The sequence below is a fragment of the Hydra vulgaris genome, chromosome 13 (genome assembly GCF_038396675.1).
Source record: "Hydra vulgaris chromosome 13, alternate assembly HydraT2T_AEP".
Taxonomy (NCBI): domain Eukaryota; kingdom Metazoa; phylum Cnidaria; class Hydrozoa; order Anthoathecata; family Hydridae; genus Hydra; species Hydra vulgaris.
This window is the reverse complement of record NC_088932.1, coordinates 49,808,823-49,831,117: the sequence shown is the minus strand read 5'-3', so window position 1 is coordinate 49,831,117 and position 22,295 is coordinate 49,808,823. Positions and strand designations below refer to the sequence as shown.

The window sequence follows — 22,295 nt, the reverse complement described above, 5'->3', positions numbered from 1 at the left end:
CCCTTACTCCCCACCGCCCCCACCCCCGTAAAATATATAAAATATTTACTTAAGGGGTGTTACTAAAACTTCTATAACTTTTAAAATAATAAAGATAATTTTGTTTTGTAAAAAGAATAAAAACACCAATGAAATGTTTCATCTTACGACATTTAATGCATTAGTAAAAAAAACTTCTTTAAGTTTAAAAAAAACGCTACAAATGATGAAGTTGGCTGAATTCAAGTAATTTGATGTTACTTTTTATCAAAAAAAAATCAGAAAAATTTATTTCTGATAGTTTTTCTCAAATATACCCATTGTTTGACCATTATAAAAACAAAAAAACCTTAATTGTTTAAGGATAGCTAAAACAGACTTTATTGAGGTCTGAAAGCAAACCGCACTTTTCGCAAAGTTATGAAAAATGTAGTTAAAAGGGGGATTAGCTGTTAAAAGAGTACATTTTTAAACCTAGGAGTTCTTGTTTTAGAAACTTATTTTCCTAAGCCAATTAATTCATTGCATTGCAAAATAAAGCCAGATTTCGATTTTGGAATATTTAGTCAAAACATTTAAAGCTTAAGCATTTATTTTTTTCTGTGCATAAAGTTCTAATAATATGGTGTTAAGTTGTTAATAAATAAACACTCACCAAGTCTAATAAAATAATTCATGACCAAATTTGAGTTTAAGTTTTTGAATTAACCTCGCTTTTGGTAGTAGAATTATTTTATAGCACTTGAATCTATAGTCTCTTTTCTCAGTAAATAAAGTGTTTGAATATACAAATACCTAATTGAAATCTTTTGAAAACTTGTTTTTGTTCCCATTAAAAACTGTTTTATAATCAGTTGGTTTACTGATAGGTTCTTTAAGTAGTAAACTATCTTTGTACATCCAATTGATATCAGATTCATACTCATGCTAAACCAGAAAAACAATTGCTCCAATCAAAATTTTGATAACGTTTACAAATTCTTAATTTATTGAACTAAATTTTTACACCAACTTGATATGAGATTTATATTCCATTCTTTAACCAGCGAGGAGGTATGTAGAGCAGAGGTACTGCAAAGGTAGAACTAACTTCTGGTGATAAACATCGAATGGATATGTAACATATCTATAAAAAAATGTTACATATAATGAAGGACAATACATTTTTTAAATTAAATACACAAACATACAAGATCATACCCAACCAACATACCAGTTGCTCTGATCACAAGTTAATATATAAAAGCTAGATTTTTACATACATTTGATGCAAGACTAGTATTCCATTCTTTAACCTGAGCGAAGGTATTGCATAGGTATAAATAACTTCTGAAGATAGGAACAGAATGGGCACCTACCTAATATATAAAATCAATATATTAAAAAATAATATTTTAAACTAACATTACACAAATATTAGAACAGAATAAAATTATCTTATATATAAATTAAAGATCTCATATAATTTATCTTACTTGTAAATAGTTTTTTTTGTTGTTGTTTTTAATTTTTTAAATATTTAAACTAAATTTGATGACCACAAACAAGACAAAGACCTTGTCTATAAAATGAATTTTCGCCACGCTCAGAACACACAACACACTTGCTCACCTTAGAGGCTTGAAGCTTCCTATCAGCTTTGCTGTGCAATTCAAAGCGTTTTAAAACAAGATGCAGCTTCTGCTCCTGATTTCTTACTGAATGCAACTGTCTTAATTCCTTATTTATGCTATTATGCAAACACTCTCCCTCCTCTTCACTTAGCAACCCAATAGTTTTATGGAATTTTACAAATAGTGGCACATTAAAAATAAGTTCATGCATTTTTCGTGCGATACTTTCATTTGGAAAGCAAGCATGAAACTCAATAGCAAATAAATTTATATATTGATGAAGCTCAGTAATTAGCTTAATACTCATAGTCTCTAATTGAGAACTTAATGAGTTACAATGTGTGTTGAGAGCCCTATTTTTAGAATTTAAATCTGTAATTTCAGCTTCCAACTCACAGTGTCACGAAATGACTTTTAATTCGAACCTCTTGTCCCGAGAAAACCCTTTGGAGGTTTGAGAGTACACATGTGTAGAATAACACTAGAGTTGGTTTTGAAATCTTTCATCATCGTTCGAGAAAGAAAAATCAGTTTAAAGTTTTTAATTTTATTGCTCAGAATGAAAATTTTACAAAAAAATAATTTCTTTAAAAAAATCTTGTTCTCTATTATAACATATAAATTTCTTCAACATATAATGTGTTTGCAACTCTAAACAAAGCAAAACCAAAAAAATACATACAAACTATTCTTGAAAGACAAACAGTTTTCTACTTTCAGCTTTGAAATTCAAGCTGTGAAAAACATTAATGATTCTAGATACTTATACAAAATTATTCTACTCAATTGATTAAGAAGCAAGCCTTTATTAAACTCTTACATAGCATATGTAATTAATAACTCTAAATGTCTCTTCCACAAATAGAAATCAAAATAAATGTTTACTGTTATACTCGATCAAACAGTTTCGAAGATTCCTGGGATAATCCCGATGGATGGCTGGCCTCTTGAAACGTTGCCAATGAAGACTGAAGTTGTGGTGAAGTGACTCTGTGGCTTGCTCAGAAAAGATGCCCAGAGAGTGGTTGTGGCGATCAATAAACTGTGTCACATGGAAGAAAACAGCATGTGCTTTGGGGGTAACACTTGTGTTTGGAAGGTTGAGATAGGAAGCTTTAAACTCTTCAATAAGCTCACAGTAGTTCTGTTGGAGTGTATTCCCAAAGCAGGCATGAACAACAGCATCAAATGTTCTGAGGGTTTCAATAAATGGAAATGCCAAAAAGCAAGTATGCTTCTCTGCAAGTTGTTGAAGTGAGTCAACATTTCTCAAAAGCTTTCTACACTCATTGCCAGCAAATTGTTCTCCATGAAAAGGTTGTTGTTGAATGTTGATCATCTTTGGCCACTCATCTGCATTTTGCCAAACCTGACAGAGGTTCTTAAAGAGGTGGTTCACAACACCAATAAGAAGGTAAAGTTCCATAGGAGGAATAAAATCTAGGACAAGAGTATCATCAGAAAGTTTTATTATTGGCTGGTGAACAACATTTTGAAAGTCCCTTGCCTTTTCTGTTTGGGCACCGGCTGCTTGGAAGCCTTCAAAATCAGAACGAATGGAGCCAAATGTTCGAAGCTCACCACTGTGATGAAGATTCTTTGACTCAATGTCACACCAGGTGCAAGGGTGTGCACTAGAGTGAAATTGCAAGCCACAAATTATGTTAGCAAGCTTCATATCGCATGACAACAAAAGACATTCTCTCTAAACACAGTTTATCCAGGATTTGTTTGACATTGTCATAGTTTTCAAAGACATTTTCTGCAATAGCCACCTAAAGTTGACGCTTCACTCCTGAGTCTTTGAAATTTTTAAAGAGAGGTTTCTTTGATGGAGGAGAAGTATCTGATGTTTCTAAGCTCATAATACCAAAAGAAACTTTCACGAACCCGCCTCCACCATCTATCCCCACCTTAACAAGCTGGTCTGACTGAGGGCCTCTGACTTCAGCAACAGTGTTTCTTAATGCCTCCATGTCATTGCAGTACACCAATAAATTTTTAGACTCTTGGCTAGTGCTTTTGGATGTATCAGTAATTTCTGAGGCGACAAAGAGGTCAGAAAGTTGCTTTCCAAGAGATTCAAACTTTTCTCTGAAATTTTTCTCCACAACACGCTGTGGAACTACTTTGTTTAGAGTTGAAGCAAGCATATTCATTCCTCTATTTGAAAGACCAATCTGGTTTTGAACTTGTACTAGATGTTGTGCAGTCAAGGTGGGTGTAGATGAAGGAAATAATTCTCTTTGTCGCGATGGACCTGCAAAAAATCACAGAAAGTTCCCATTGTATCATTTCCGAAATTCATAGTGTATATTTTATTGCTATGCCCTTTGACAAAAGTTTTTTTTGTTTAAAAAGTACAGTTTTTACCTGGAGTTACTGGAAAGGGTCTTCCTACTCCTTGATTGAGACGGACAATGACATGGGGGGAAGGAACTTTGTTTGCAATTACAGAAACAGCCACTCTTTCTGCTGCTTTTTTGTCCTTTTCTGCAACTTCGAGTAAGTTCTGTCGTAGCATTGCTTTAGTACAGACATGAGGGATGCCTCTTCCTATCAATGAAAAGCATGCTGAACATCTTTTCTCAACAATTGGCTGTTCTATAAGCTGACTGGCAGTGTTTGTTGCTCCACTTATCTGAGGGCTTCTGAATTTTGCTTTTCCCACACTACAAATCAAGCAATCACATGCTGATTCTCTTGTTGCAGGACGGATCTTTATGTTTTGATAGTCTGGCAAGAAAGGAAGTTGGACATCTCTCCCTTCACCTTTTCTTCTGAGACTTACTCGACAGTTTTCACAGATTCCAATTGGTACTCTTTGGTCTTCAAAGTTGATTCTTTGGCCCAAAATTTCTTGACTGCGTTTAATCATAAAATCAGTCAGCTGCCTGTTAGCTTTGTTCATACAGAGAAAACAGACAGTTTTCCTATTGTCTTCATGAGTTTTTGCTTGGTTAGGCATTTTGAAAAATGATGCACACTTTGTTCTTTTAAAACGGTTTCTAAACTGTTTGCAGGTTTTTCCCGGAATTTTTTAGTTAATTATTTTTTTGCTAAAATATTTTGTATGTACTATTTGTAAAACAAATAACCAAAATAGACAGTTTTTTTGAGAAAGAAAAAAAAACTCTTAGTTTATTGACCTTATTAAATAAGCATAAAATTAAAAACTTTAAACTGATTTTTCTTTCTCGGACGATGATGAAAGATTTCAAAACCAACTCTAGTGTAATTCTACACATGTGTACTCTCAAACCTCCAAAGGGTTTTCTTGGGACAAGAGCTTCGAATTAAAAGTCATTTCGTGACACAGTGAACTTAAATACTTGCATTTTAAATTTTTCTATTTGCTCCATATTTGTTTTATTTTCAGAAGTTAATTGATCAATTTGATTCAGTAGTTCATGACTGTTATTTAAAGTGAAAAAGTCATCTGCGTCTGCTGATTTTTTTTTTTTGGGTGGAGCTTCTAACAGTTGCATTTTTAAAAATTCTTCGTTTTTTATAGCTTTAAAATTTTTTTTATATTTCTTTTTTTGGCGTGTTAACTTTAGGCACATTTTATCAAACTCGTCATTACTAGGCATATCAAAATCAATTGGCAAAAGAAAACTCATAAAACTAAATAAATCACCTCTTATTTTAAAGATTTTCATTAAAATGGAAATGACATTGTTACTGATCTTATCTGTCCTAATTAATCGCTTAACAAAAGGAAAGTTACACCTATCTTCCCAACCATTTTTCCATCCAATATGTTGTTTTAGAATTTCCCTCTCAGTTGAATACATTGTTATCAAAATAATATTGACTTATTAATAAATATAATAAAAACAAATAAAATAATATTAATTAACAAATATATGCACTAGATAAAAGTTGATTTAACAACTTATCTGATATTAGTTTGATAATCCAAAGAGAAAAATTCCGCGTAACTTTGTTTACTTTTATACTTCAAAAATTGACTCGCCGAAACAGTTGTTTGGAGAATATTCGTTAATAAATAGTTTGGGACGTAACGCATAAAGGTTACGTCATCGCAAAAAAACGTCAACACAAATGTACGCCTAAAACTAACAAGATTAGTTGTAAAACATGACATTTTTGAAAACATATTTCATAACATAGCTGAAGGCACGTAAAATAATTTTTTTGTTTTCATTTGCATAAAAGGTTGAAATTTCATTAATTTACGTCATCAATCAAAAAAGTTACGTTTTGCATTTAAAAACGATCAATTAAAAAATATAAATGCTTTAAAAACAGTCTTTTTGTAAAAAATTCTCTAGGATGAGAAGTGGTTCTAAATTATTAAAAATATTTTGGCAATATTTATTTTTATACCAATTAATATAAATATTTATTTAACAAGGAAAGATAGATCTTTTATATTTTTTTAATTGCAAGATGAAAGCATTTATATAAAAGAGTTACTATTAATTTAAAGTTTGTGAATTTTTATACTTTTATGCGGAAATACTTTTTTTTTTGATAAACTCATGACGTCACGCTCGTTTTTATATTGAGTGAAACAGCCGTGCTTGTGTTCGGTTGATTACTTTTAACGTTTAATTTCATTGCTGTCCATTAGTAATTAAACTGGAGATTTATAAACACAGTTTAAATATTTAACAAAGTATTTTCTTTTTTGGTAAAATCTTTGTTGGATTTTGAAACATTTTCAAGTGTGTCATTTAAAAGCAAAAGGAGTTGCTTCAGTAGAGAAAATTCTTGTTGTTCGTTTATAAAACCCTCCAACCTATCAACGCTTTCAATTTTTCTTTTGATTCAGAATGGGCAACTCTATTTTGACAACAAGTTTATATGCCAATTAACGTTTTGATTTAAGTAAAAGATCGTAGATCATTTAATGCCAGTAATAAATAACTTGATAAGTTTTTAACATTGTTTTGTTTTAAAAACTTGTTTATTATTATTACTTAATATAAGACTCGTGTGAATTGAGTATCATTTTACGACAATATCTTTTTATAATCACTCAATTAATGCTAAGCCTGCGTGCTACAACATTCAGTGGTCTTTACTTTAAAACCTTCTTAACAGCAGCTCTCACCATTTCTCTTACTACACGACTTCTATCCGTTTTTTTTTTTCCATTTCTAATCATATTTACATCTAGAAAAAAAAAATAATTAAAGAGTTAATCTTTCGTAATAAATAAATTTTTAGAATTTAAAAGATAATGTTAAAAGCCTTTGTTTGTTTATATATATTAACTTTTTTTGCTTTTTATATATTTAAACTTTTTTTGTTTTATATATATATATATATATATATATATATATATATATATATTATATATATATATATATATATATATATATATATATATATAAACTTTTATTAATGAAGATTTCTTATCAAATAAAATAAAGTTTTTTAACAAAAACAAAAAAATTAATTTTATTGTATTTTATATTATTCAATATTTTCTTCACAATTGTTCAGTAAGGACAGTTTGGTGGGTTAGTAAGGACAGTTTGGTGGGTTAGTAAGGATAGTTTGGTGGGTTAGTAAGGACAGTTTGGTGGGTTAGTAAGGACAGTTTGGTGGGTTAGTAAGGACAGTTTGGTGGGTTAGTAAGGACAGTTTGGTGGGTTAGTAAGGACAGTTTGGTGGGTTAGTAAGGACAGTTTGGTGGGTTAGTAAGGACAGTTTGGTGGGTTAGTAAGGACAGTTTGGTGGGTCAGTAAGGACAGTTTGGTGGGTTAGTAAGGACAGTTTGGTGGGTTAGTAAGTACAGTTTGGTGGGTTAGTAAGGACAGTTTGGTGGGTCAGTAAGGACAGTTTGGTGGGTCAGTAAGGACAGTTTGGTGGGTCAGTAAGGACAGTTTGGTGGGTCAGCATCCTTTGGAACAAAATTGACTCTTATTTTTCTTATGCTACTGCATTACATTTTTGGAATGGTGAATTGATGTCAGATCTGGCCAAAATAAGGTCGCTTGTTTGTGTTTTTTAATTAGAGGAAGAAGTCGTTTTTTCAAGCATTCAGTCACTTATAAATCTGATGTCAAATATTGATTTGTTATGAAAGGAGAGTTACAATTGATTAAGTGGTTTTTGAGAAAACTCAATTTAAAATCGTCAAAATTTCAATCGATCATGGTGATAAATGAAATTTATTTAAACTGATTTTAAATAACTTTTAGTGAAAGAAGACTTTATTTTCTGATTTTTTTTTTTTTTTTTTATCGGTGTTGGAACGGAATTAAAAAAGTGATCTTTTAACTTTTACTTGTTAATTTTCTGCTTAGGGGTCGTCCATAAAGTACGTATGCTTTTATTTCGACCCTCTCCTCACCTCCTTCCCCCGCATTTTATACACTTTTTATTTCTACGCTATTACCCTACCTACCTAATATTTTATGATATTTCTTTAATTTAGTGTCTCCTTAATTTTATAATTGACTCCCTGCCCCCCATCTCATATACGCCATTTGCAGACCTCCTCTCCCCCTCCAAGCGTACGTACTATATGGACGATCTCTTATTTTTACTGATTACAAATTTCTTTAAGAGCATTAATAGTGTTTCGAATAAACAACTTACAATATTATGCTAAAATTGCAACATAAAAAGGCAATTACAAACAATTAAAAGCTAAATAATCATATTGCCCCAACAATAAACGCATTCCCATCCCTAAAATTTTTCTTCTTTTTTTTTGGTTTATTATTACATTTGTTCTTTATTTACAGTTTTTATTTATACTAACGTTTGTTTTTTTTTTACTTACGTTACGTCTTTTATGGCATGTTGTTATTACTTTGTTTACTTATGTTGCTTTCATTTTTTTTTCTCCCAAACTCATGTATTATACTACATATAACTTTTATTAAAACTTTCAAAGTTTAAAAGTTAATAAAGATTTTAAATAAAAAGATTACTGAAAATCTTGTAAGTTTTGGTCAGAACACGCAAATGTCTTACAATGTATTAAAACAATACTTAAAACAACTCAGCAAACATTGTTTTAGTGGATTTGCAGAGAACCTACATAGTTATTTTTCAGCGGTTCATTGGAGTTTTACTTATCGGTTACTTAGTAGACAATTAGTGGCAGCCACTATAAATAATAAGTCGATAACTTTCCAACATGTTAATAGTGGCTAGTTATCGGCTAGCCACATTTGGCGGCTAATGGTCCACGAAGTAACCGATGAGCACAACTACAGTGGTCCGCTCAAAATGTCTATATAGGCCTACTGAAATTCCACTGAGAAAGATTTAAATGAGACCAACAAGTATCAAGTAAACACATATTTAAATTTAATTCCTTTTAGAACACACCCCTACTCAACCCTGTAGATACGCAAGTAATAATCAGATAATCATCACCATAAAATTTATTTCCAAACTTAGTTTTGTATAGTCTGTTTCTTATATAACCATTCAGTCTAATGTAAACTACATTAATGTCCTAAACAACCTTCATTTTTTCTTACACATCTTAGCAAAGTTTTTCATTTTTATTTCACGCCTTTTTTTTTTCCTTACTGATTTAAAAATATTTAAATTACCGTGTGCGCACACACATAAAACAAAATTTGGTGTTTTGAATATTCTTAATACTTGTTATAGCTGTTTGAGTTTACTTAATCAAATTACTATAATTTGTTTTTAGAAACCAGAGTGATCGTAAAAATAATCTAAACGAAGATACCAACAAAAAAAGAACAATGACTTCAAATTGTTTTATTTGCGGGGAAAGTTTTCTTCGTGCTGAATTATCTGCACATGAAAAAACTTGTTTACAGAGCATACAAACAACTCAAGTGCAATATACCCGCCAAAATACTGACGATACTTCAGACAGCTTAACGTTTCTAACGAACAATGATTCTTCCAGTTTTTCTAATCATTCATCAGGATCCTCAAGTAATGAAGGAAACGATAAAAAAGCTCACCGATGTTACATCTGTGGAACAGATATCCCTATTTATTTAAAATCGATTCACGAAAAAAACTGCAAAAAGAGTTGGGAGAGCGGATTGTTAAACTCTATAGCTACGCCAGGAAGACTTTCTAATTCTAAAAAAGATCTTCTAAAAGATTCTTCTGAATTAAAAAAATCAAAAGCAATAGCAAATATTATATCAAGTAGCAATCTCAAAAAATCTCGATCAACCTCGTACATTGCTAAAGATTTAAAATCTGATATTTCTAGAGCAGAATCTGCATCTGATCTTTTAAAATTAAGAGTCGGAAGCTTATCTTTAAATAAACAAAAATCGCATTCTTCGGCTAATTTATTTAAAAGCAACTCAGAGCAAAAAGATTTTTTAACTAACTATCTGTCCACTGGAAACCGAAAACTTAGCTATGAAGACACAGAAAAAAAGCCCCCTCAGTACGTCGAATGTTTTATTTGCGGAAAACAATATAGTACTCATTCTATAGACATTCATCAGAAACAATGTATCAAAACACGCACTTTTCAATTAGATGCCGGAGTCGTTTCCACTTATAGAAAAAAAAGTAAATCTTTGGCAGATATAAGACTTAAGTCAAATGTAAAACCAATTTCTCCATCAAAGCCAATAAAAAAGATAGATAATGATGAACGCCGTTTTTCTGCTATTGAAACCAGTAAACAAACAGTATTCAATCATAACTTAGTGAACTCCACCCTAAAATCTTCTAGCACCAGTAACCTTAGCAAAATAATACCAATGAATAAAACAAGTGTGGATATAGAAGTACCAGCAAATCCACCGCAAATTAATCCAGGTTTTCAAGAGTGTCGCATCTGTACACAACTATATGGAAGCAGGTCGTTACCTATTCACGAAAAACAGTGTTTGAAAAAATTTGAATTAGCAAGGCAAGAAGATGAGAAACTTAAAAAGAGAACAAAAGCTAATAAAAATTTTGATATTATTCCATTCGGTCATTCACAAGATGTAAACGATTTAGACCTACATTTACCAAAAGGTCGTGACAAACCCAGTACTTTAGAATCAAGTTCTGAGTTTTTTCTAAAAAATACAAACAGTTTAAAAGCTAACGAAGACGAAATAAAATCTGAGCTAGTCAGCAAAGATTTGAAAAGAATTGGTCTTAAGCTATGTGTTTACTGTAACCTTAAGTTCGGCCAAAGCTCTATTTTAATACACGAGAAATCTTGTCGTGAAAAATGTAAGGAAATTGCCGACGAGTTATTTCGTAAAAACGATAGCGTTGTCAAAAGCCCGGTAAAAAACGATGGTGTCATCACAAATGGAAGGCTTGAAAGTATATTACCTTCAAAATATGAAAGTGATCTCAACAACTGATAATAGAAAATTAATGGAATATTGTTAGATCCAAAAAGGAGTTATTAGAACAAAACAAACTGTTTGAATTGTTATTTAAATAGATTGGCGGGAAAGTTATACACAGAATTTTACACCTAATTTCCATAAATGTCGAAAATTTGAAAAAAATGTTTACAGGTTTTTTTACCAGAATATTTATTTAGAAATAAAAACTATAAATAGGGAAAAAAAACAGATCTTATTTTTTTCTCTAATACTTTTCTTTACCTTTTTCTTTATAAATTTCCTATTAATTTATATTATCTATAATTTTTCTGCATAGTTAATATTACGTTAAACGCCTCAGAATTACACCTCAGTTATAACCGTTAGTAGACGAACCAGTTTGAATATTCGATTACTTGATATTCGAATATATTTGCCTTATTTTTTGACTATTTAATATTCGACATTTATTTCGAAATACTCGAATAATTTTTAAGATAGAAAGACATGGTAAGCCTTGCAGCAAAAATTTAATGTAAATATCAAAATTAAAAAGAATAAATTATTATTTAAAAAAATTATAAAAAAAACTTTTTCATAAAAACGGGTTTTCGTTTCTCCGCATCATAATGCGAAGAAGCAAAAACCCGATTATTCAAGTTGCTTGTAAAGCTCATAATTTTAATAATTTAAATTTTTGATAATCATAAATACATAATGTTACATAGTTGAAGAAAGATTTTTGTCAACTCTTTCAAATAACAGTCGACAACCCTGGACGTTTTGTATCATGCTTTCATAACAATCTGCACCACCTCAACAGCTTCTGAATAAGTACTCTCAACACAAGGTTCAATTTAAACAAAAAGAATAACAAGTTTAGATTTTTCAGCTTTCAATTCACTTTTATTTTAAAAATATACGATTTTAGAAAATAAATTATTTAAAAGAATAATGAAACTATTCAAAAAATCATTAAACGCTTTTTTTTAATTAAATTGTTATTATTCCTCATTTTTGTTAATGCGTTATATTATTTTTATAATATGAGGCATTATAAGTTTATGTTGATGTCAAATAAGGAACATTTGCAAAAAAAATTGAGATGACCGGAGCGTGGGAACAAATAAAGTCCAAAACCCTTTGCCTTAACGTGAAAGCAATGAGTTTATAAAAAAATTTTTATTATTATATATAACTAAATAACTATTTAAAAACAAATTTAAAATTTCATACAATAATCCTTTAGTGTTCGAAAATTATCACAATATAAAGTTTGAACCCCCTCAGTTTGAGGGGACTGTAAACTTTGCAAGGTCATCAAAATCGAAGACTTAAAGAATATTGCTTGAAATTTGAAGTTTGTCGGTGAATATAAATTTAGTTAAAAAAAAATTTTATAAACTCGTTGCTCTTACGTAAAGGGCAGGCGGCAAAGAGTTTAGGGCTTTATTTGTTTCCAGGCTCCGGTCACCTTAATTTTTTACAAATGTTCCTTTTTGACATAAACATAAACTTATAAATGTTTAGAGTATGCTCCATGTCTGAAGAAAACCTCAAACAACAAAAAAAGCTTGCTACGGGCCTGTTATTTAAAAATTAAACCAAAAATCTAAATAGCTATTATGAAAATTACTGCGCAAAAGAGCGGCCATCTCCTACTTCTACTTTTTAAATAAATTTAATTTTGTGCAATTTACAGACGATAGCGAAACTTTTAGTAAATTAAATTTTTTTGCAATCGTTTAAAACATAAAAGCACTTTTTGGATAATGCTACTTCTTTACATTTTGGCCATAAATATTATAAAAAATAAATAATAAATAAAAATTTTTTTTTACAATTATACTGATCTTTTTAAACAATTTATAACTTGCTGTCTAGACTTGGTAAGTCTATTCCAAACCAACCATTTCTATACTTATTTCCTACTTTATATTTTTAAGTAAGCAGTGGAAGAAGAATTATAAATATATAGAGAAAAAGTGTACATATTGTCTAAAGATATATAAAAAGTTTATAATACTTCGTTCGGATATTAGTAGCCGTCTAGATAATTTTTTATTTATTAATAATTTGCCTTTTAAAAATATTACAATAGCCAAATATATTTTACAATTTTTACATAAGTAAAATATTTAGAATACCTGCTTGAAATGTGTTGATTAATTACAATTGGTATAAAAAGTTTAAAAAACATGTGAAAGTAGAACTAAAAATATGTGGAAAAATACTGCACCCGGTTAACCGGGTGCAGTATTTTCCTACACCGACCATTTCTAAACTTATTCTTTATATAGTTGTTATATTTTAATATTTTTTCGTAGGTGGTAGAAAATCAAATTCTTTAAAATCTTTGTTATGAGTTAACGATTAATGTTCAATGACTTCATCGTGTATAGTCGTAAATTTTTGTTAAAAAAAAATGGGAAAGGGCTTATTAATTTAATAAGTTTGGGGTGAGTGGGAAAAATTTCCTAAAATTAATAAACGTCCCCCCTTCTTTTTATTAAAGACTCAAGAGTGAAAGTAAAACTATAAAACTTGATATAAATTTTAATATTACGTAACTTAAATTTTACATAAGTTAGATGTTTGCATAGACTTTTGTTCACATATTCTTATAAAAGAAGAGCTGTGATCTTTCTTGTCATTGACTTGGGTTGATCAAACACGCACGAATAAGTAACGGCTCAATATTAATATATTACAGATTATTAATTTAATTTTTTTTTTTAGATGCCCCTAGACGTCCTTACGGTCTTATCACGGAGCACCGTGGAAGAGCATTTAATATGAAGTTTTCGCCTCCTTCTTGACCGATGTCGCGAAATTCGCCCCGAGAGCATATTTACATACTCCACAAGGCGATAGCACACATGCGTAAAAATCAAAATGCAAGACCGGAATTTTTTTTTTTTAATAATGATAGACTGCCTGCCCCAACCAAACCCTCAGTCGATGTAGCAGCACTCCCTTGCGGGTCAGGCTATTTGTCAGTCGATGTAGCAGCACTCCCTTGCGGGTCAGGCTATTTGTCAGTCGATGTAGCAGCACTCCCTTTCGAGTCATTTGTTCCATTTTTCGTACTTTTTTATAAAGAAACATATTTTTAAATTTGAGCCTGACTCGAAAGGGAGTGCTGCTACATCGACTGACAAATAGCCTGACCCGCAAGGGAGTGCTGCTACATCGACTGAGGGTTTGGTTGGGGCAGGCAGTCTATCATTATTAAAAAAAAAAAATTCCGGTCTTGCATTTTGATTTTTACGCATGTGTGCTATCGCCTTGTGGAGTATGTAAATATGCGCCCCGAGACGGGGCTCGAACTTCGGAACTACGGAACCTCTGTTTCTGAGGCTAGTGCGCTACCACTGTGCCACGGCTACTTAATGAGGATCTCAAACTCTGAAAGCCTGTTTTCTTGAAACAATTTGATTAAAAAATATAAAAAGTGTTTTGCGTTTTAAACCATCGATATTTAAAATTAATAAAACAGTCAATTTAATTTAATGTGAAAGGAAGCTGTCAGCGGGTGCGTTCTAATTTAAACGCAAGTAAATAATTTGCTCTCACACAATATTAATACTATATAAAACAAAAGCATTATTAATATAAAACAAAAACAAGTATTATTTTATTATTATTATTTATTTTTTATTTCGCTGATTAAACAATATTACAATTTTTCATATAAAATAAATAACATCGTAAAAATAAAAAACCTTTACGAAAAACGTTTTTAATCTTTTTAATTTATAATATATATACATTATAATCAGTCAGGGACTGAAAGAAGGTAAGGATGATGCGTTTATCATCACAACCTTTTCATAGAGCCCCTTTAGTCACTCATTAAAATCAAAATAAAAAAAAACGCTTTAATTTTTAAAGTAAAATAAAAAATTTAATAAAGCAAAACTCTTTTTTTTTTTTTTTTTTTTTTGTGTAAAAAATTGAAAAAAAAAAAAAAAAAAAAAAAAAATATTAAAACACAGAAGAAGAAAAAAATAAAAAATAAATAAAAAGAAAAAATACAAAAAAATCTGAAAACAAATATTGTAAACTATAATATCTATGTCAGGAATTAAGGAGATGCATTTTAGTTTGTTGTTTAAACGATGAAATGCTTTTTAGGTCTTTAATATTTTTATTTTGGAAACGATTCCATATTGATGGACCACGGTTTGTAATTAGAAAACTTGCTGCTGTGATTTAATTTTTCTAGTTAATAGTCGTTCCTGGTATTTGAACGCAGATTATATTTTTCAGAAAATGAAATCAGGAAGTTATCTGAAAAAACGCTTGGTAGAAGATTGTTTTTATAGTTATACATAAAAATTAATGTCTGTAATGTGTTAAGTTTCTCAATATCTAGACCCATCATGCTTTTCATCATTGGGGCCGGGTTTACTAACCTATTTAAATAATTAATTGCTTTGCATGCATGGTTTTGCAGACTTTGCAATTTTAGCAATTTGGTTTTATGGGTGCTGGCCCATACAATATTTGCGTACAAAAGCTGACTATGTACAAGACTAAAGTAAAGCATATTACGTGATTTACTATCGAGAAAAGGTCTTGACTTATACAAAACACCTATTACAGAGGACACCTTTGCTTCAAGAAGACCAATATGGTTTTTTTTTTGTTTTTTTTTTTGCCATATAAATTTATTAAAGTCGTAAAGCATAATATAAATACAAATAGCAGGGGCAAGAAGAAGACATAATTGGTCTTATCACCAAGCCCCTTAGATTATACCGTAAATATAAGACAACAAAAATTAAAAAACGTAACACTATATAATATAAAACGTTTTTCTAAAGACTTAATAAAATAAAAATCATCGGTCCTAAAGTCCTACTTTAACTTTTTGTTTTTGTGTTGGTTAACAAAAATTTAAAAAAAAAGAAAAAAAGGAATTTGTACAAAGAAACTATATTACTAAAAAGCAAGCAAGCAAGCAAATACGCATAATTCTGAAGCTTTCCTTTAACACCAGTATATACGTTTAAATATGTGAATAATTCTTAAAAAAAAAAAAAGAAGAGTTTAAGCAATAAAAATTGGAACAATCCTTTTGTAAGATCGTCAAACCCATAATGACAAACCCCTAATTGTTGGGTAAATTTAACAATAGCAATCATTAAAACTTCAGAAAAAGCTAAGCGATCATCAGTAGTTTTTGCTTTAATTTATACTTAAACTCATTAAGCGTAGAAATTGCTTTAAGTTCATTAGTTGATATTTTATTCCATAATTTCGGCCCTCTTGTAGAAATTGAAAATTCGGTCGCCGCAAAATAACTTTTGGGTTGAATATAACTGTTATTTGAAAATCTGGTGAGATATCTATTCTGATTTATTTTGAATAATGGGTAAAATATTTTAGGAGATATATTTTTATTAATTTTGAACATAAATATAAGAACTTGATAGACATTTAATTGATAAACATTCATTATATTTAAATTAACAAATAATGCTTGGGAGTGAGTATAACGGTCCACATTGGAAATGATTCTGATTGCATGCTTTTGTTTATTAAATAGATTTTTTATTTTATTTTTATTTGTACTGCACCAAGCAATATTTGCATAATTAAGATGGCAATGAATGAACGAGAAATATAAAAGCTTTAAGCAAGTTGGATTTAAAAAAGGCTTAGCTCTGCATAGCAGGCCTATATTCCTTGAGATTGTATTTTCGAGATATTGAATGTGATCGCTCCACGTCACATTTTCATTAAGAAACACGCCGAGAAATTTTAAATTGGTTTCTCTATTTATGTCCTGATTGGCAATACAAAGTTTTGGAAGTTTCAAGGGAATTTTATCTCGGTCATGAAAACGATGGAAAAAAGTATATTTTGTTTTGGTTACATTTAAAGATAATTTGTTTGCATTAAACCATTCAGAAAGATTTAATAGCTCTTTGTTTACTGACTTAAAAAGAATATTTATATCATTATGTGCATAAAATAGATTTGTGTCATCAGCAAATAAAATTGTATCTAGTTCAGTACAAGCTTTGCTTAAATCATTAATAAAAATGAGAAATAGGAGTGGCCCTAATATAGATCCCTGAGGAACCCCACATGTTATGTTCATATTAGTTGTTTTACCTTCATTATAAGAAATGTATTGTTTTCTATTTGACAAATAGCTTTTAAACCACGCTATATTTATATGTTTAATACCATAGTTTTCTAATTTTGTTAATAAAATGTAATGATCGACAGTGTCAAAAGCCTTACTGAGATCAATAAATACACCTAATGTATATTTATTTTCATCAAATGATTTAAAAATATCATGAACAAGATGAACAATAGCCTGATCAGTAGAGTGGCTCTTTTTAAACCCAAATTGCTTACTATAGAGAATATTGTTTACATCTTAAAAGGAATACAATCTTTTATGCATAATGTGTTCTAATAACTTTGAAAAGCATGATAGTATGGAGATAGGCCTGTAATTGGAGACACTAGTCTCATCTCCTGATTTTAGTATAGGTATTACCCTTGCAATTTTAAGTTTATCGGGAAAGATTTCTAGTTTTAAAGAGAGCATAAATATATGCAAAAGGGGAATTTTTAAATAAGGCATTGATTTAATTACTACATTACTGCTTACATCATGCTTACCATTACCTTTATTTGGTTTAAGTAAGTACATGGCATCTAGCAATTCTGTTTCTGTTAGCATATTATTGTCCATTGTATTATCTTTAGAGTTTAGGTATGATTTGAAGCAAGTTTTACTTTTATTTATTTTTGATGCTAGACTTGGACCTGTACTAACAAATGCATGGTTAAACGAATTAGCAATTATTGTGTCGTTAATAACTTCACAGTCATTTATAATTAGTTTTTTTGGTAAACGACTAATACTCATATCTTTTTTACCTATAACCTCTTTTATTATGTTCCAAGTTTTTTGTATATCATTTTTGTATTTTAGTAATTGGCTACTATGGTAAACCTTTTTTGAGCGCTTTACAATCATCACAAAAAGGCGATTATAGTTTTTATAGTTTGTTTCATTTTTAAAAGTTCTTTTTTTAATGAACTTCTCATACAATCGTTGCTTTTTTTTCGAAGATTTTATGATTCCGGGTGTTATCCAGGGATTTTGTAGAGTTTTTGTTTTAATAAATTTAGTTGTTATTGGGAATGCTTTATTGTAGTGACATTCAAATATATGATAAATTTTATCATAACCTTCATTAACATTTTTAGTTTTCAAAACAGATTCCCAGTTTGTTGTCGATAAAAGGCTAATAAATGTCACAAGAGAAGCGTCCTTAATTACTCGTTTTTTGGTTTTTACTTTTTTAGAAGGATGATCTAACGATTTTTGTGCTGTTATAAAAACCGGAAAATGATCAGATATGTCTGTAATAATTATTCCAGTTTTAATTTTTATGTAGTAGTAGTAGTAGTAGTATTTAAAACTGTAGCTGTGTTAACAGCGAGTGAGTTAAAAACTCACTTTGACAGCTTTTGACAATCTAAAAATATACAAAAATTTACTAAAGATAATAATGAACAAATTAAAAAATATATATATATATATATAGTTAGTTCTAAGTTATTTTTTTAATGCCAAAAATTTGTCCAAACTGTTATTGAAAATGTTTACATTTCCCGACATGACCACTTCCAATGGCAATTTGTTCCACAAATTCACAGTTCTATTTATGATAAATTCATATCTTGACACAAACTTGGTTTCCTCTCTGCTGTATTTTCTGCTGTGACCTCTGCATGGTTTTGAAAATACTGGTTTTTTTAAAAGGTCTACTGCTTTAATCTCATTAAAAACCTTAAATATTTGAATAAGATCTCCTCTCTTCCTTCTTTCTGACAATGTTGTTAAACCAAGTATCTGTAAACGGTCTTCATACAGCAAGCTTCTTAAGTTCTTTATCATCCTTGCCACTCTGTGTTGCACCCTTTCTAATATTTCAATGTCACCTTTGCAGTTTGGTGACCAAACTGGCGCTGCAAATTCAATCAGAGGTCTAACAAAAGTAGTATATAGTTACTTGAGAAGATGCTTTTGATGAACACGCTAATATGTGTTTCTTCCATTTCAGTGATGTATCAAAATTTACACCAAGATCACGTTCATGCGTAGAATAATTAATTTTTGACCCATTTACTGTGTAATTAAAATTTATGTTGTTTTTTCCATATTGCATAACTACACATTTACTTTCATTCAGTTTGATTAACCATTTTTCTGACCAATCTTCTATAATATTTAAATCTCTTTGAATTAATTTGGCGTCCTCAATTGAATATACAGCTGACAAGATTTTAGTGTCGTCTGGATATATTTTCACCATATTTTTGATTTTTTCTGGCAAGTCATTTATGTATGCTATGAAAAGGAATGGCCCCAGAATGGATCCCTGTGGAACGCCACTTGATACTTTTTTCCATGTTGACACCGCTTCACCCTGGACAACTCTTTAAATTCGATTATTCAGAAATGCCTCAATCCAGTTCAAAAATTTTCCTTTTATTCCATAAGCATTTAACTTTAATAAAAGTCGCTTGTGTGGCACGGTATCAAATGCTTTCGCAAAATCTAGCATTATAACATCTACTGGTATGTTTTTTGCTAGTTTCTGTGTAATAAAATCAAGTGTCTATAAAAGATTTGTTGTACACGATCTCCGTTTTAAGAAGCCATGTTGGCATTTTGAGATTATATTATGGTTGTCAAAAAAATTTTGCATTTCATTTCTTATAACTCCTTCAAACACTTTACATGCTATTGATGTGATTGACACAGGTCTGTAGTTGGATGCGTTTAGCTTACATCCTTTTTTAAAAATTGGAGTCACATTTGCTGCGCGCCATTGTAGAGGAAGGTTAGTTGTATTGTAAGATGATTTGTCGATTAGTGTAAGTGGTAGTGCCAATGATTTTGCACAATGCTTTAGTAAAATAGGATGTAAATTATCCACACCACAAGCTTTGTCTGTATTTCATTTTTCAAGACGATTCTGAATATCTATGTAGTCAATAAAATTATCGTTTAGATCAAGTGTGCAATTTATTAGTTTATCTGCTATATCTGGCATAATGCTGCTTTCGTTTACAAAGGCGCTGTGAAACTGGTCGTTTATAATATCTGCAATCTCACTTTGGTCATTTGTTACAGTACCATTAGAATTCAAAATGGCTTTTATTGATTGCTTAGTATTCCTCTGACTGTTTACGTATTTAAAAATAAGTTTTGGATTAGATTTTGATTTTATAATCAGGTTTCTTTCATAATCTTTTCTAGCTAATATGGCTTCTTTGAATACTAATTTTGTTATTGTTTTGTACGCATTGACTTGTACTGCATCTTTCCATTTGTTTGCTAGATTTATGTATCTTAGATCTTTTTTCATTCGTACTAGTGCTCTAAGTTTATTACTAAACCATGGATTTCGTTTGTGTTTATGTTTTGCATTAACATCAATCTTTGGTATATATAAATTACTCAGAAAGTTTATGTGTAGTATAAAAGTATCATATATTTGTTGTGTTGTTAAATTGTGAAAACAGAAGCTCCAGTTGATCGAATTAACTTTTTTGTCTATTTTTGTGTAATCTCCTCTGGTGTAGTCAAATTTATATTTTGGTGTTCTGCTTGTCTGGTTTATGTCTAATTCAAGTTTAAATGTAAGTACTAAGTGCCCCTTGTTTGCACAACCCAGAATTTCATGTGATTGGAGCTCATATATTCTGTTACTATCTTTGGTAAAAATCAAGTCCAGTGTCCAGTGTGTTCTTTACCTTTGTGCCTGACAGTTGAAAAGTTGGAAAGTTAACGTGCTGAATTAAGAATTCGTCATTTATTTTATCAATGAAAATGTGTTCTGTTGAAATTTCACTGCTATTTACGTTTTCAACATATCCATTATTCCAGGTAATGTTCGGAAAATTGAAATCTCCTAGTATTAGTATATCTGCATACATTTTAACATCTACTTTACTTTTGGCATTGTGTATAACTTGTCTAAAATCATTCATGTCTATTTGTTCGTTTGGTCTATATATACATCCAATGATGTATTTAATATTCATAATTACAACGACTGTCCATCAGATCTATTTTTATTGCACACCCTGTAACCTTCTATCTGTACAATGGATGAGTTTTGAAACCATGTTTCAGTGATTCCAGCTATACTAGCTTTTTTTTATTTACACAAGATCTTAAATTCTTCCATTTTATTGCCAAGCAATGTTGCATTCGTGCATAAACATTGCAGGTATTTGCTAGTATTTCCATTCTCAACGTTACATTTAAACTTGACAAGTCCGGTTCCACGTATAGCATATCGAAAGGGATCATCTTGTCTTCTGGCTGCATTTTCGGTGTCTCTTAATTTTCTGAGCTCCATATTTTCATATTGCTCTGCTTGTGTCATATTTGTTGAAATATAAACTCCTTTGTACTGTGGGTTTGCTTTATCCCCAAGTTTCTTTGCCTTGGCTAATATTGGGTTTCTTTCTGACTCGTCACTTAGTATAACTAATATCTTTTCCTGGCGTGCTTTTGGTGGTTCGGTTTGTAGCTGTTGAGCTTCTTTGAAAAAATTTCAGTCTTTTGACATGTACTGGGTTGGTGACTGCTCCTATATGATTTAATATTTGGCTAACTTGTTGCTCAGTTTCTGCTTGTTTTTCCTCATCAGTCCCATTCGATGTTGCTGGGATTCCTGATATGATTATATTTTTCTTTCTTTTATTTCTTTCTTTTTGTTCATTTATTGCTGCATTTACTAGGTGTATTTTCTTGTTCTTTACCATTGATGACCATGCAACTGGTTCGCTAATAACTGTCTTTTCAATTTGTGCTTGTTTTGTTTCACGTTTTGTCATTTGTGTTCTCAATTGTATGTTTTCATTTTTTAGTTGATTTATTTCCTTTTCATAATCTGATTTATACAAATCTAAAATACTTTTATTTGAGTTTTTCATTGTTTGTATTTCAGATGCATGCTCAGCTAGTGCTTTGTCTAACGTTGTCTTAGTGACGTAGCTTGCCAAAATTTGGTCAAGCATCGCTTTGGTGATGTTTGTCATTTTATTATTATTACACAGGGAATAAAAAGTCCAATATCCAATAATATTTATGTAATATAAACTTTGATTCTGTGTTACCAGTTATTATTTGTTATTGTTTTTATTATTATTAAATTTCACAAAAAAACGACTGCCATCTTTAAAATCGACGGAAAAATTGAAACATGTTTTTGAATTTTGAAATTTTGAAAAATTGAAAAATTTTGAAAAAACTAAAAAATTTTGAAAAATTGCAATTTTGAAAAAATTGAAACATGTTTTTGAAATTATTAATTATAATTTGATCAATTAAAGTAGCAGTACTTTTTGTAATTCGAGTAGGTTTAGTTATAGT

The 22,295-nt window shown here is 30.3% G+C and overlaps 1 protein-coding gene and 1 long non-coding RNA gene across 5 annotated transcripts in view; one reads left to right on the top strand and one right to left on the bottom strand.

Annotated features, from left to right (window-relative positions):
- LOC100207093 (zinc finger protein 474) overlaps window positions 1–11,111 on the top strand; it is a 28,343-nt gene extending 17,232 nt beyond the window's left edge. For all 4 annotated transcript variants that reach the window (XM_065816538.1, XM_065816541.1, XM_065816540.1 and 1 more), the window contains exon 2: window positions 9,247–11,111. In XM_065816538.1, coding sequence (XP_065672610.1) covers window positions 9,247–10,897 — 1,651 coding nt within the window. In that variant the 3' untranslated portion in view covers window positions 10,898–11,111. The remainder of the gene's footprint in view (window positions 1–9,246) is intronic.
- On the bottom strand, window positions 950–1,880 carry LOC136090272 (uncharacterized). Its single transcript, XR_010643302.1, has 2 exons — window positions 1,242–1,880; window positions 950–1,105 (listed from the first exon to the last, which is right to left on the bottom strand). It is a non-coding gene; the product is annotated as an uncharacterized LOC136090272 (long non-coding RNA).
- Window positions 11,112–22,295: the final 11,184 nt, after the last annotated feature.